Here is a 16583-nt window from a genome sequence, read left to right as displayed (position 1 = left end):
CAAAACATCATGTTATACAACAAATTTGACAGAAAAAGTAGTTCATTACACATTAATGCTATGTAGTAATTACTGTATTTACGAATTTAGCACCAAAATATCACGATATGTTGTAAACATGGACTACAAAAATGCGTTGGATAATCCAGAACATTGGATATGCGAGTGTTGGATAAGTGAGACTCTACTGTATGTATATATATATATATATATATACACACACACACACACACCAAATGCATTTCCATATCATTCTCATACACACGCGCGCACACACATACATACATACATATAAATAGAGGTGTGTGTATACATGGGATTTCCAGCTTAGTGAAGGAGAGAGAGCTGTTCAGCAGTGGAACTCTCTGCCTCGGAGTGTGGTGGAGGCTCCTTCTTTGGGGGCTTTTAAGCAGAGGCTGGAGGGCCATCTGTCAGGGGTACTTTGAATGAGATTTTCCTGCTTCTTGCAGGGAGTTGGACTGGATGGCCTGTGAGGTCTCTTCAAACTGTATGATTCTATGAGAAGTTGAAAGACCTTGTCAAAGTATAACTCCTATCACAGCATTGAGTCATGGCAGATAAAGTGGATTCAAGACAGACGCACCCTTCTTGGTCCAATTGGATCAGTGGGTTTGGTGGTTCTTCCAGATGGCCACTTGAGAAACGAAACTTAGGCTTGACGCCTGGAAACGAAAGTTAAACGTCAGGGAACAGCTGACAGCCTCTGCTTTGCTGAAAGGCAGTGCTGCTGTTGCCTCCTCTGCGGTGCGCATCGCGCTTCCCAGCTGGAGAGAAGAAGCCCTGCGTCGCCGGTGATCCTCCGCGCAAAGTAATGTTGCCGATGCGGGTGGGAAGAGCCAGAGGCTGCCCAGCGATGGGGAGAGGGCACAGGGCTGAACGCTCTTGCCTTGTCTTGCCGGTTGTTTCTGTTGTTTCCAGCCTCCATTGATCCATCTGTGGAGACTAGCTGTTGATTCCAACATATGTCTCTTCATCAGGCGCAGCAATCTTTTTGGATCTCGTTTCAAGCCCGGATCTTGGGTGCCTCTCCAGTGTAGAATGAATGTAGTTTGACTCCCCTTGAACTGCCACTAGTCAATGCCTGGGTGATGTAGTTTGGTTGAGGCCCTAGCGCTCTTGGGATCTTGTAAAACTACAGCTCTCAGGATCCCATCGCATTGAACCCTGGCAGTACAAGTGGAGTCAAAAGGCATTCATTCCACAATGTAGATGCACTCCCTGATTATTATTATTATTATTATTATTATATTTCCAACTCTCTTTTGAGAGAAGCCCCCAGTGGTGAAGTCGGTTAAACTGCTGAGCTGCAGAACTTGCTGACCGAAAGATTGCTGGTTCAAATCCGGGGAGTGGAGTGAGCTTCTGCTGTTAACCCCAGCTTTTGCCAACCTAGTTCGAAAACATGCAAATGTGAGTAGATTAATAGGTACTGCTTCTGCGGGAAGGTAATGGCGCTCCATGCAGTCATGCTGGCCACATGACTTAGGAGGTGTCTATGGACAATGCTCTTTGGCTTAGAAATGGAGATGAGCACCAATTCCCAGAGTTGGACACGACTGGACTTAATGTCAGGTGAAAACCTTACTTAAGGTTAGAGGTGCATCTGCATTGTAGAATTAGCTAGTCATGGCTGGATCTATACTTCTGAATTTAAATCATTAAAAATTTAAATCACTTAAATCATATTCTTTCAAGGGTGGGATCCACACTGCATTTGAACTGCATTATAAGGTCAGTGTGTACTGTAGACCCATATAATGACATCTGAACTTCATTATATGGACCTATACTAACTATATAACTATATGGTCTAAACTTTAAATTATGTGGTCTAAACTTTAAAGCATATTATTCTGTCAAAGGCTGGATCATCACTGCCTTATAATGCAGTTTGAACTTCATTATATGGATCTATAATGCAGGTCAAACTGCATTATTATGTTGGGCTTGTACGAATTACTGCACTTTATCTTCTGTTTTAAAAATTAAGCTTTCTCATTCCTTCTTGTTTCTCCTTCTCCTCTTTCTTCTTTCCTGTCTGCTTTTCCGAGCAGATTTTAAGCCGATTCTAAACAGACTCACTTACTTTTAAATTATTAACTCCAACTCTCTTTTGAGAGGAGTCCCCGGTAGTGAAGGTCAGTGGTTCAAATCCAGGGAGCGGGGTGAGCTCCCACTGTTAGCCTCAGCTTCTGCTAACCTAGCAATTCGAAAAAATGCAAATGTGAGTAGATCAATAGGTACCGCTCAGGCAGAAAGGTAATGCCGCTCCATGAAGTCATGCCGGCCACATGACCTTGGAAGTGTCTACGGACAACGCTGACTCTTCAGCTTAGAAATGGAGATGAGCACCAATCCGCAGAGTCAGACACGACTAGACTTAATATCAGGGGAAAATCTTTACCTTTACCTTTAACTCTCTTTTATTTATCTGTTTATCTATATCTGTTAGATATTTCTGTTAGTATGCATTAGGAATAGGGTAACAGTGTAGATCATTACCATCAAATATTTTCTGGTAGTAGTAGTTTATTCAATGCATAGACCTTAAGTCTTTCATATATAGGACAAATAAATACATAAAAACCAGATTATGAAATACAAGATGAAATACACCATTAACATACTTGCTGGTAGATAAAGGTTCATTATTTCTTTGTTTCCTTTCCTCCTCCTTTTTTAGATTCATGATGTGTAAAAGGTCATGTAGGATTCTGGCCATTGTCAATATCACCAAGCTACGTTTTTGGATTTCAAACTGACAAGTGTCATTCATAATCAGATTTCTTACCATTTATTTATTTATTTATGATATTTCTATTTTTGTAATAATTTTTAGTAAGGTAATTTTACAGTAGGGAAGTATAAAAACAGAGGAAAAGATTATTGGACAGAAGAAAGAAGTGTAAAGCACACGGGGGGGGGGGGGGGGATGGAAAAGGTCTGGGATAAAGGAAGTGTGGTGGGAAAAAGGGAGTTGTGAAAAAAATGTTCTTCCAGTCATCTTCATTGTGGTTTGTCAATGCCCTTTAATATATTTCTTCTTCTTTGCTCTTCCTCCTTGTTTCTTCTTGAAGTGGTTCAGTTTTCCTCTAAAATCTTCATTTTAAATTCTTCATTTTAGATTATCATATTGATTTTATTTTTGTCAGATATTCTTTAAACATAGTCCAGTCTGTTATTTTCATAATAATAATAATAACAATAATAATTTTATTTTTATACCCCGCCCCATCTCCCCGAGGAGACTTGGAGTGGCTTACATGGGGCCAAGCCCAGGCAAAACAGACAATATAAAAACACAACAATAAAACAAATCAATCAACAATAAAGCAAGTCATAAAACAAATGAGGTCACATAACGCAAACATGCTTAATAAAGTCTTGGGTTGGCTCCTAAAAAGAACTGGGCCATGAAAGAGCTAGTAGTGTCAGATAGAGTCGGGGAGAGGATGATACAAAACCATTGTCCCATTAAAGTGCTGGGGGAAGGCATAAACAAAGGAGACTATGGCCGGCTAAAGGAATAAAGTGCAATAAGAATAAAAATGGGCAACAGGTCAATCCTTTGCTATGGAAGTCAATCGCAATCATTTGCTTGCCTTGAGATTTCATTACTAAATAAGTCTGTTTGTTCATATTCATAATATCTAAAACTTTTATTAGCCATTGATCCATGGAGCGTTTTTTTTGTGTGCTCCAAATTCTAGCGTAGACTATCCTAGCCACCCTAGTTATGTAATTGAATAATTTGTCTTTATTTATGTCCCATTCTATATTTATTATTCCTAATAAAATGTTCTGGTTTAAATCATTTTTTTGTGTTGAAGAGTTTTTGACTGATTCCATGTATATCTTTCCAATAGGCTTTGCTCTTTCACATGACACCACATATGATAGAATGTCCCTTCTTGTTTTTCACATTTCAAGCATTTATTATTCATGTGTTTGTAAAATTTGGATAACTTTTGTGGTGTTATATACCATTGGTACATAATTTTGTCTTTATTGTAGCTTTCTTTTAACTGTTGGTATTGAAATTAGGATATATTTTTGTATTGCTGGGTTAATTCTTCTTGTGTTTTCATTGTAAACTCCCCCTTCTCTTTCTTAAGGAGCTCACGATAAATAGGCCATTTTACCCACCCTAATTGTTTTTGTTGACCCGCTTCTAGTGGTGAGATCCAAAGCATTTCAAATAAAATCTATATTTATACTTCTTCCATATTTTAATAGAGCTGATCTTACAAATGGTTACCAAAGTTTTTTTCTATCGTACCATAAGTACGAATGCCACCTGGCTCTTAAATCATGGCCTTCTAGCGTTAGAATTTTTATTTTGTTTAGTGTTATCCAATCTTTTATCCAGGCTAATCCGCTTGCTTTGAAATAGATCCTTAGGTTGGGTAGCAAATACTCTTTTTCTTTCATCTGTCAGGTTGATAAGTTTTCTTCTGGGTCTCTTCTCTTACCATATAAATTTTGTCAATTCTTTGTTCCATTCTTTAAATAGCTGCATATTTCTGATAATTGGCAACTTTTGGTATAGATATAGCATTTTTAGAAGGACATTCATTTTAATAGTTGAAATTCTGCCCATCAAAGATAGATTTAGGAATTTCCATTTTTCTAGGTTGTTTTTAATTTTTTTCTATTTGGCTTCATAGTTATTTTTCAATAGTTGGGAATTTTTTGCCATCAAAATGATCCCCAAATATTTAATTTTACTTTTTGTAATTCTGACATTTCTTTCAATATTTCTTATCTTCTTTTCATTATATTCTTTGTTAGTATCATCGTTTTCTTCTTGTTAATTTTGAAACCAGCTATTCTCCCAAATTCTATCTTATCTAGCCATTTCTTTATGTTGTTTAGGGGTTCTTCCACAATGCATATTAAATCGTTGGCTAACACTCTAAATTTGAAGGTTTCCTTGCTCATTTTTGTGCCAATCAAATTTTTATCTTCTCTTATACTATTCAGTAGTATTTCCAGTGATAGTATAAAAATAAGAAGAGAAAGCAGGCAACCCTGTCTCATTCTCTCTTTTACTTTTATTTTACCTGCTTCTTGTACAGCAATAGAAATCCATGCATCTTGCTTTTCATAAATTGCTTGGATTGCATTTGTAAACTGATAGCCTATATCCATTTCTTTCATTATAATTTTAAAGAAATCCCAATTCAGATTGTCAAATGCTTTCTCCGCATCCAACACTATTAGGGCTAATTCTTTTTGATTATGGATCTCATAATATGCAATAATGTCTATGACAATATTTACATTTTCTTTTATGTTTCTATTTGATAAAAAACTAGTTTGTGATTCCTTAATCCAGTCCAATAGGAATAGTTTCAGTAGTTCCGTGATTATATTGGTAAACATTTTATAATCTGTATTTAATAGCAAGATCAGTCTATAATTTTTAACATCAGTGGGATCTGTATTTTCTTTGTGTATCATAATTATTTTCACTGATTTCCAGGTGTTATTTTTTCCATTAGTATTTTATAGTAAAGTGCTCATCTGGGCCTGTTGCCTGACTGGAATCCAATTTCTTTATTGCATTTATGATTTAATTGTCTGTTATTTCTTTGCTTAATTTTTCTTTCTGGTGCTCTGTGATTTTTTTTGTATATTCTAAATATTGTACAATGTCCTCTTTTTTATTTGATCTCTCTTATAAAGTTTTCCATAATATTTATTGAATTGGTTTAAAATTTCTTGATCCGTCGTATAAGTCTTACTTTCGTTTCTTATCTGGACAATATGCTGTGCTTGTCTTTTTCTTCTCAATCTTCTTGCAAGCCATTTTCCTGGGTTATTGGTGTTCTGAAAATATTGTTGCCTTATACATTTTAATTCTTTGGCTGTTTGCTCCATTTCCATATTAATTCTTTGTTTGTGTAATTGTTCCAAATTATTCTTAATTTTTACATCTGTTCAGTGACTAAGACTTTTTCTGTTTTCTCTATTGGCAGCTGGATTTCTTTTACCTTTTGATATTGCTGTTTATTTTTGGCTGCATTTTGCTGGATAAAATGGCCTTGCATTACTACATTGTTTGTATCCCAAATGATTTGATTTGGTACTTCTGGGGTGTCATCTAATATAAAAAAACTTTCAGGAAACTCTTCTTTATGTTTTCTTCTGTTCTTAAAAGGTTGGCATTTAGTCTCCATTTCCTCATTTTTGCTTTTTGGTTTATTGAAAATTCAATAGGACAGTAGTCTGTATCATTTCTAGGTAAGATTTTTATTGTTCTAATTTTCGTTGTTAATGAGTTTGTGGTCTATATCATATCAATCCTTGACCATTCTTGGTGTCTATTTGAGAAAAAGGTGTTTTCTAATTTTTTTGGATGGTGTATTCTCTATGACTCTTGCAAATTAAATTGTTGTTGTAGCTTCATGAAAGCTACAGAAAGTTTCCCTGTGACCTTACATTTGTTCTTCTTTGGTTACCTGATTTTGTCTAATTGACTATTCATCTCCCGGTTGAAGTCTCCTAGTATCATTAAATTGTCAAATTCTTGTTCTAAGATTATCTCTTTAAATTTTATTTAGGATATTTCTATCCCGGCTTTCTCTGCAGCGCAGACCCAGGGTGGCTTACAAACAAAATACAAACATTAAAATGCTTAAATAAGGAGAACAAAATAGATAAAACCATGGTAAAACAACAATTAACAAAATACCACATTTCAGTTAAAACCATAACTTCCTTCCCCATGTATCCCTCCTCCATCCCGATCATAAACTCCCCAACTCTTGCCATGGCTCAATTAAAGACCTTGTTAAATACGAAAGTCTTGACCCCTTTCCTAAAGCTGAGCAAAGATGGAGCAGCCCTTAGTTCTTCAGGGAGGGAGTTCCAGAGCCTTCTCTAGTTACGCGTAGATGCATACTAGTGGGGGCTTGCAACGTGGCAGGGATTGCTGACGAATGAAACTGGAGCAAAGTCCATTGGTAGGGAGACATTTCTTTAGATGGGAAAGCATTCCTCCCCATGCTAAAGTACACATCTGTACATTTTAAGTTGATGTCAATTTTCCATGTTTTGTTAGAGCAGAGACATTTTTGCAAAGATGGTAGCAGTATGTACAGTTATTTGTAAAAGTGTCTCCACTCCAGCAAAGCAAAAAAATAAATAATCCACTGGGTGACCTTAACGAGCCATACACTCTTCGCTGCAGAAAACCTTGTGATAGGTTCATTTTAAAGTTGTCTTAAATCAGAAATGACTTGAAGGTACACTAGAACAATAAATGTGAAATTACAGCATGACCCCCTGAGCCACAAGTGTTTTATATATATGGTTTTTGATAGATATGGGTTTTCTACACTCTCAAAATATCATCCCTGGAAGCAGGGCTGTAGCTGGGGGGGGGGGTAAGTGTTCAGCCCCACAAAAGGGTTCAACCCCCCCCCCCAAACCTGGTTTACTCATGATTTTTAACTGGTTAACCAATTTATGAGTATACCAGGTATTTTTTTAACCTGACACATTTCAGCAAGTTTTTGAACTTTACCCCCCCCCCCCCCTCCGGCTATGGCCTTGCCTGGAAATGTTTGTTGAACTCTCTAGTCCTCCAGTACTATTCTTTGGTATACTTCCAGCTCAAGTATAGTCAAAATCTATGGTTTGCTATTATCCACAGTTTCAGGGATTCTGAAGGGAGGTCCTGGCATGTATTCCTCATGGAGTTGTACGGTAATTCCTGTTGAGAGGAAATAAACGTTCAACTTGCTTATTTGGTGTTGGTGGCTTAAATAGAAAGTAAAGTTCAATGTACTAATATTTATATAACCCTCACTAGCACAGTACCAGGTTATTTGGGAAATCAATATCTTCTCCGTAGACCAGCTCAGTCACTGTTCAATGTGCTGGTGTGTGTATGTGTTGAGGACTGCTTACTCTACCATGGTCTTGTGAAGTTTCATTAGTTATGCATATAGAGGAGAGTTTTCCACATTGTGTTGGAATAATCATGCCCAACTGTTTATCTGTTTGAGTATCCACTGAGATCTGGCAGATTACAAACACATGGGGATCTCACCATTGTTAGAGGGCTTAGAAATTTTTCGCACCATCAAATTATATAGTTATTTGATTGAAATGGCTTTTTAAATTGCCATTCTGCTACTCCCGAATAGACAGGAGGCACTGATCTGGGAAGATAGACACCACTTTTGGGATTTAGACTTTCCCTTCCAATCTGTTACTCCTGGGGTGACAGGAGGCATTGATCTTCATCCCTCATTCCATGGGCTCCTCCCCCTTTTCCCATTCTCACAAGCTAGTTGTAGTGCAATTTTGAAAGGCAAGATTAATATGAAGGAAAAAGGACAGGAAAAACAGGAAAAAAATTTACCTCACCAGGCTTATGAAGCAGAATTTTGGGAGAGAAATGTCAATCTGACAGGTCCCACATTTTTTTCCTGGTTTCTCCAATTGTATAGTGATTTCTGAGCTCAGAAAACAATCTCTGTCCATCTTCTTTCCCCCATCTCTAGACACTTCAGAAACAATTTATTAATGAGACTTGATAGACATAGGGAGGAAGTCCCCCTGCATCATGTGATACATTGTTAAATTACTGTATTACAAGTGTTTAGAAATGGGGGGGGGGGGGCTCCATGGGATAAAATCTCTAAGAGAGATAAAGTAGGATAGAAATAGTAATATTCATAATCATAATAACAACATTCATTTGGTGGCTAAAATTGGTAAAATCCACATGATTTTACTGTGTCTGATAACCATTTGTAGAATTTGGGGGAAAGGCTTTTGTATGCTACCATGAGGCTGAGTAGGCACGAATATATTCATTTGCTTGTTTCTTTAAAGCAAGACTATTTAAGAAATAATCCTCTGAATATATTTTCTGTATTTTTTAAGTGCAGTGTCTGTTTAACAACTATGTAAAAGTGCAAAATATTAAAATAATAGAATGATACCTATGTATTTCAAGGTGTAATGGTCCAGACTTAAATGACCACAATTTAAAAGAGCTGCACAAATAGTCATGGCTTCTGAACAAAGCCTAAAACAAGGAGAAGCTTCTTCAAAACCCATCATGCTAAAAAAGAAGAAAAAGAAAGAGGAAGTACCTGCAAGAAAAGATGGAAATGAACCATGCTCACTTGATTTTAAAACAACAGGTAGATAACCTCCTTGATCTATATTGTGATACAGATAATCACTATGGATTTATTTTCTTACTCTCTTTAGGTGCTTTCTACACTGTAGAATGAATGCAGTTTGACATTTTAAGTGACATGGCTCAATGCTATGGAATCCTGAGGTTTGTAGTTTGGTTGGGCACTTGCACTCTTTTGCTGGGAAGGCTAAGATCTCCTCCCATGATTCCATAGCATTGAGCCATGGCAATTAAAGTGGTATCAAAACGTATTTATTCTACAGTGTAGAATGCACCCGTTGTTACTTGGCATATCTTCACTTCATTCCTGGCTTATTGTTTCCCTTGACCTGGATGCATTTATACCATCTGCTTCAAAACATAGTAAAAGAGATACAAATAGTATAAAATAACCACACTAGTATACAAAATGTCTACATCCACTCCCCCACTTCCCATGAAACTGTGGTCTTGATGATGAAACACAAATCATGTGGGGGAAAAAGGAATACCTGCATTTTCTTTTTCAGATCTACAAAAATGCATGGAAGAAATTACTGATTTTATTTGTAATGATGAAATACCAAAAGCTGAGTAAGTATGTCAGGCTAGCAGCCTATCATTACTTTCATTTTGACCATATGTACTCTTGCAACTTCCTATTGGTCCTTCTGCTTTACTTATGTTTTTTGAAGACACTGATTGATCCCCTATAATGGTGCAGTAGAGATATCATTGTCTCACTAAGGACCTCATCACATTGATGTGGTCTCCCATGCCGATTCACCAGCCTTTGTGGCAAATCAGGAGGATTGCAGGGCAATCCTGGCACCCGGCGCCATGTGCCCCGCCTCCTCCCAGCAACGGATGTTTTCCCATCACATGTGGGGAAGCATCCACATCAGTCCCATTGTTCCAAATAGAACACGAGGAGGCTATCGTGTTGGTGGCGCAGCATCGTACAACGTTGCAGCCCCAGTTGAACCCTGCTGAAAGTAAGGCTACATCATATGATGGATGCTGAGTGATGTGGGGTTCCGTCACTCAACTGGGTGGCAGCGTTGTATGATGCTGATTTTTCCACATATGACGAATTAGTCAAGGGTCTGAATATCTAGGGAAAGAATAATCCATTATCTTAAGTACCAAATGCTTTGAATACAGTCATGTATCTTGTTAGGCATCTTTTACTTTCAGTCATTCAGCTGGTTCACATTAGTTGGCCAAAGCAGTTGTTGAAATTATTGAGGCCACAGAGCCAGCAGTAGTGAAGGGGAGGAAGTTAGAGTTCATCAATAGAATTAATACAATTTGACAGCACTTTAAATGCCATGGGCCAAAGCTGTGGGATTGTGAGAATAATAGTTTTAGAAGGTCTGAATCCTTCTCTGCAAAAAGTGTTGGTGCCTCACCAAACTACAACTCAATGATTCCACATAATTGAGCCACGGCAGTTAAAGTGATGTCAAACTGCATTAATTCCATAGCATAGATATACCCTTAGAGACTAAAATGGATGAGGAAGACAGAAATGTGAGAGGGTAAGAGTGAAAGAAGCTTTGAAGCTGCTGAAAATAAGAACCATTTTCTAATTAGTTTGAGTGTCTCCACTGCTTATTTTGCTTTTGTTTAATTGATTAGTTCTGCTAAATGTCATTGTGAACATGCCATGTTTTTGTCCAGATATGTCAGCTTGCTAAATGATTATGTTGAGTCAGAGTTTTTTCTGATTGATGGTGATTCGTTGTTCATCACTTGTGCGAGTGACACAACATTACAACCAGGACAAAACTTACACTTCTTTTACTTAGTCGAACGCTTTCTCCTGGATTTAACAAGCAAAGGGGCAAAATTTGTCATTGTTTTCTTCAAGGTAAGAAGTAGATTATTATTTACTGTGTTCATTTCCCCCCCCCCCCCCTGTTCCTCCAATATAGAACTGAACTAATTATCCATTAACCTTAAACAAAACCATACATGTAAATACAAGAACTAGTCAGGGGTGCTGTGGATTTACCTATGAATAGGTTTTTAATCAGTTTTAAGGGTTTTAACTGTTTATTTTTAATACTGTTAATATTTAATTCTACTTTAATGTTCATATATTTTATGTTTTAAATTGTATTGCATTGAATTTACTGTAAGCCACTTTGAGTCTCTTTTGTAGAGAGAGAAAGCAGGGTGTAAATATAAATAATAATAATAACAACAACAACAACAACATATTAAATCAGAACTGATGTTTGTCGGTGTAGATTTGAGATCTTTAAATCACTTTGAGATGTTCATCAAAAATTATTGTACGAAATATCTGTAAGTGCTGTAGTACATTGTATACTGTAGTACCTGCATTGTTATCTTATCTTAGTTTGGAGGAGAGATTTGGAGGAGAGTTTCTTTCTCAAAGAGGACAACATACGTGTAGAATTCTCTCTTGTCTGTTAAGAATCGGGATGTGTCAGCTTTGCCTTGAAAGCATTTACTATTTCATTCCTTTGCTGTGTTATGCTTAATTATCCTTTCCATCATGTTATGGGTCTTGTAGTTAATAATCCGTCTCTAGTCATAGCTTTATTTCCTTCTTTATATGAAGGTGCTAGCTGCTGCTTGAGGTTGAGATGCAATGGAATGCAAGAAGCTATCTTACAGAGCCTATGGTTCTTCAGGCTCAGTATTATGAACACTGACTAGAATGGCTCTCTGGGATTTTCTGGTGGTCTCCCATCCAGTTATTTTCAGGCATGACCTTTAGTAGCTTCTGAATTGGATGAGGTTCAGTATATTCATTGTACACATTTATTTATGGGATATAACTATAATTTGCCTTAGAGAGTCCATCATGCAGAGAGCTACACAGGGAATCAGCATTCATGGAACTCTAAAAAAGAAGATAATACATTGAATTTACAGCAACATTGTTTAACCACTTAATAAGTCATAAATATAATTTTTTTTCCACAGGATGCAGAATATCTGTATTTCCAAAATCCTGATCTTAGTTCTCTGCGCAGAGCATTGATCATGCATCTAAAGAACAACACTGAAATACCAATACATACTGAATTTCCTAACTGCTTAGAAGACAGCTGGCAGAGTTTTCTGGAAGAGAATTATCCTTATTTCTTAATAATTTCGGATGAAGGGTTGGATGAAATGCAGACCAATTTTTTTCACTTATTCATCATCCAAACTTTGTCAAACAAAGTCAATGTTGTGCTTACTTTAGGTCAAGAATCAGATGTTATCAGAGTTTATGGATACCATATCCACAGTGCATACCGTCACCAGATTTTTTTCTGGAAGGTGAATACTGGCTTAGAAAAAAAATCTGCTAAATTAAAGAAAGAAGTTAACAAACTTGAAAAGGTTTAAAAACAATCTTAAAAGCTGTGGTCACCAACTATTATATTTATGGGTGCAGAATTCAAATAGTACTTAGCACATTTTCTCTAGTTGTAGTTTCTGTTGACTTTTTTAAAGATAGAATTATAGGAAAAGTTACAAGGGAAGTGCTCTTCAGACATCACTAGTACATATTTTGCCAAAACGTTTTGATCTCCTTTTCTTCCTAAGTGCTGAGTAGTATCTATTACTAGTGAGTAGAGCTGCAAATTTTATGAACACTGCATCTCCCCTGATATATAATGCAGTTTGAAACTGCACTATGCGGTCAGCGTAGACTAATATAATGCAGTTTCAATTGCCTACACTGACCTTATAATGCACTTTCAAAATGCATTATATAGCAGCTTAGATGGAATGTTTGTAACATTTGCAGCTCTATTCACTAGTTCAAAGTGTTTCTGAGGGCCCTAACGCCCATGATAGCTAATGGGTTTACTCGAGACAAGCAAATGATGCCTCAGGTTAACCTAGATTAATGTGGATTTGCCAGTTTACTTCACATTACAGTAGAGTCTCACTTATCCAACGTTCTGGATTATTCAACGCATTTTTGTAGTCAATGTTTTCAATGCATTGTGATATTTTGGTGCTAAATTCGTAAATACAGTAATTACTACATAGCATTAATGTGTAATGAACTACTTTTTCTGTCAAATTTGTTTTATAACATGATGTTTTTGTGCTTAATTTGTAAAATCATAACCTATTTTGATGTTTAATAGGCTTTTTCTTAATCACTCCTTATTATCCAACATATTCACTTATCCAACGTTCTGCCAGCCCGTTTATGTTGGATAAGTGAGACTCTACTGTATTTTGACATCTGCAAAGATCTGGACCTTAAGGTAAGGTCTGGATTTTTGCAGGTGAGAGCCCTGTGGGTATTGACTTATTTGGCAGGTCCCTTGGGTAAGTTGTTTTGGGGTAAATGTGGGGGCTGGAGGGGGGGCTGGATGCCATCCCGGGTCAACCATCTAGCCATCCTCGAGAGAAAACCTGGAGTTGTGGGAGGGTGTGGAGACAAAATCTCAGGAAATTTTTACCAGTGTAGACGGGCCCTCAGCACTTTGGAGGAAAGGGAGATCAAAACATTTTCGTAAAATACCACAAAAATACATTTGCATTAATTAGTCAATGGCAGTGTAGATAGAGCCAAAGGCTCCTTCTACACTGCCAAATAATCCAAATGATCAAATTAGTGTGTTTTGACAAAATTCTACACAGAAGCAAGAAAGAACATTAACCACTTGGATATGTATATGATAGTTAACAATGGCAAATACTTCTCTAAATATGTACTCCTTTCCCCTGATACAAACTGATATTTTGTTTATTTTTGTACATCTTTATCCCAAACTTTAATCAACCATGGCGTTCAAGGTGGATTATATAGCATTGCTTCAGGCAGCAATTTCTTTTAGGCAGTTTTCCATCCATAACAAGACCCAGACTGGCTTAGCTGTAAAAAAGTGTCTGAATCATATATACTGAAGAGGGATCTGTGGAGTCCAATTCTTTTTTCATTACTGTCTTCAGATTACCTTGTAGATTTGGCAAACTTGTTTTTGACAAGGTAATCTTGTCACCAGTTCTCTCCAATAAAACATGAATAGCATGTGCCTATGTTGCTTTCTGAAATGAACATGTACCATATGACTCTCACAACCAGGAAAGTGATACAGTTGTTATTTACTAGACCGCTGATCCACAGCACTACAGCTGCCCTGTAGTTTAGTGTGCTGCTTGTTTTGAGGTTCATGTTTGGTCATTAATGACCATAAGCATAGATTCCCCAAAGTTGTAAGTCCAGTGTATGATCTCATAAATATTGAACAGGATGCTTGCCGATGTAGTATTTTTTAAAAGTCTGCCGGCTGATTAATTTCAAGTAGACTTTTTAGCCACTCAAAAAATTCTTAAAAGGTCAAGATGATTGTTTAGGTTCTTTCATACAGTGGGAGGATTGTGGAATTGGGATTCCTGGTCCTCCAGAATACAGCAGGAGGATTTCAGTACTTGCTTTGACATGCAAACTTCAAGAGAAGGAATTGAAGTCAGGCAAAGTAACTGATCAGCTTGCCTGTTTTCCATGTGTGAATAGGGCTCAGGTCAAAAAGATGTTAGTGGGGGAAAGGTAGATAATATATAGAAATGCTAGTTTTAACAGTATCAAGAAGCATGATTTGCCCATTATTTTTCTTCTTTGTTTTTTTTTAGCGAAAAGCGACAGTAAAGCATTACTATAAAACACTGATTGAGAACTTGAAAGAATGTAGAGCAAAAGTATGCCTTTCTCTTAGTGGTTGTTCAAATATGGATGTTTTGGCAGCAAAGGTAAGTGTAAATCGTGTGCATTTCTTTTTACATAAGCAGGGAATGGCCTCAAATGAACAGTAGGAAATGATGCAGATACAGATGTTTATCTAATGTTTTCAGTTCCAGGAGTACATCTATAATAAGCCCAATATCATAAAATGTGTCGAGGTGCCTCATCACACTAGAGCATTAATCGCTTTAAATCCAGTTTCTGCCACCTATAGAATTCTGGGGTTTGTACTTTGGTGAGGCCCAGGACCTGTCTGGCTGAGCTGTTTAAAGCTCCCTCCCTAAAGTGGATTTAAAGTGGATCCAAGCTCTAGTGTGATAAGGTCCCATGTCTCCCATGTCTACGGTTAGGTGGATCTGTAATTGGCTAAGCGAATGAACCCAAAGGGTGCTTACCAATGCATCGTCTTCATCTTGGAAAGAAGTCACGAGTTGAGTGCTGCAGGGTTCCGTCCTGGGCCCGGTTCTGTTTAACATCTTTATTAACAACTTAGACGAAGGGTTAGAAGGCACGATCATCAAGTTTGCAGATGACACCAAACTGGGAGGCATAGCCAACACTCCAGAAGACAGGAGCAGAATTCAAAACGATCTTGACAGACTAGAGAGATAGGCTGAAACTAACAAAATGAAGTTCAACGGGGATAAATGCAAGATACTTCATTTCGGCAGAAAAAATGGCATGCAAAGATACAGAATGCAGGACGCCTGGCTAGACAGCAGTACATGTGAAAAAGACCTTGGAGTCCTTGTGGACAACAAGTTAAACATGAGCCAGCAATGTGATGCGGCTGCTAAGAAAGCTAATGGGATTTTGGCCTGCATCAATAGGGGTATAGCATCTAGATCCAGGGAAATCATGCTCCCCCTCTACTCTGCCTTGGTCAGACCACACCTGGAATACTGTGTCCAATTCTGGGCACTGCAGTTGAAGGGAGATGTTGACAAGCTGGAATGTGTCCAGAGGAGGGCAACTAAAATGATCAAGCGTCTGGAGAACAAGCCCTATGAGGAGAGGCTTAAAGAACTGGGCATGTTTAGCCTGCAGAAGAGAAGGCTGAGAGGAGACATGATAGCCATGTACAAATATGTGAGGGGAAGTCATAGGGAGGAGGGAGCAAGCTTGTTTTCTGCTGCCCCGCAGACTAGGATGCGGAACAATGGCTTCAAACTACAGGAAAGGAGATTCCACCTGAACATCAGGAAGAACTTCCTCACTGTTCGGCAGTGGAACTCTCTCCCCCGGACTGTGGTGGAGGCTCCTTTTTTGGAGGCTTTTAAACAGAGGCTGGATGGCCATCTGTCGGGGGTGCTTTGAATGCGCTTTCCTACTTCTTGGACTGGATGGCCCATGAGGTCTCTTCCAACTCTACTATTCTATGATTCTATGATTATTTTTGGCAGAAATAGGAGCTAAACGCAAAATGGTACTCTGTGTGTGTGTGTGTACTTTCCAGGCTAAGAGAACCTATCTTGGGACAGAGCCAGAATGATTTGAGTGTTGGAGTGTGATTCTGGAGACCTGGAGTCAATTCCCCGATCGACCATTGAAACCCACTCAGTAACTTTGAGCAAGTCACACACACTTAGCCTCAGAAAACCCCATAATAAGTTTACATTAGGTCAGCCCATAATTCATAAGATGGAAATGCACACAACAGAGCACAGCAGGAATAATGTAAACAAACAC

The 16583-nt window shown here is 37.8% G+C and overlaps 1 protein-coding gene across 1 annotated transcript in view; it reads left to right on the top strand.

The window, feature by feature from the left end:
- The first annotated feature begins 715 nt into the window (after window positions 1-715).
- Window positions 716-16583, top strand: part of ddx60 (DExD/H-box helicase 60) — a 62701-nt gene continuing 46833 nt past the window's right edge. Inside the window, exons 1-6 of the mRNA XM_003223714.4 lie at window positions 716-829; window positions 8996-9185; window positions 9694-9757; window positions 10847-11036; window positions 12125-12466; window positions 14786-14902. Coding sequence (XP_003223762.3) covers window positions 9050-9185; window positions 9694-9757; window positions 10847-11036; window positions 12125-12466; window positions 14786-14902 — 849 coding nt within the window. The 5' untranslated portion in view covers window positions 716-829; window positions 8996-9049. The remainder of the gene's footprint in view (window positions 830-8995; window positions 9186-9693; window positions 9758-10846; window positions 11037-12124; window positions 12467-14785; window positions 14903-16583) is intronic.

Source organism: Anolis carolinensis, chromosome 5 (genome assembly GCF_035594765.1).
Source record: "Anolis carolinensis isolate JA03-04 chromosome 5, rAnoCar3.1.pri, whole genome shotgun sequence".
Taxonomy (NCBI): domain Eukaryota; kingdom Metazoa; phylum Chordata; class Lepidosauria; order Squamata; family Dactyloidae; genus Anolis; species Anolis carolinensis.
Note: the sequence above shows the minus strand (reverse complement) of the source record. Positions and strands in the feature narration are given on the sequence as shown.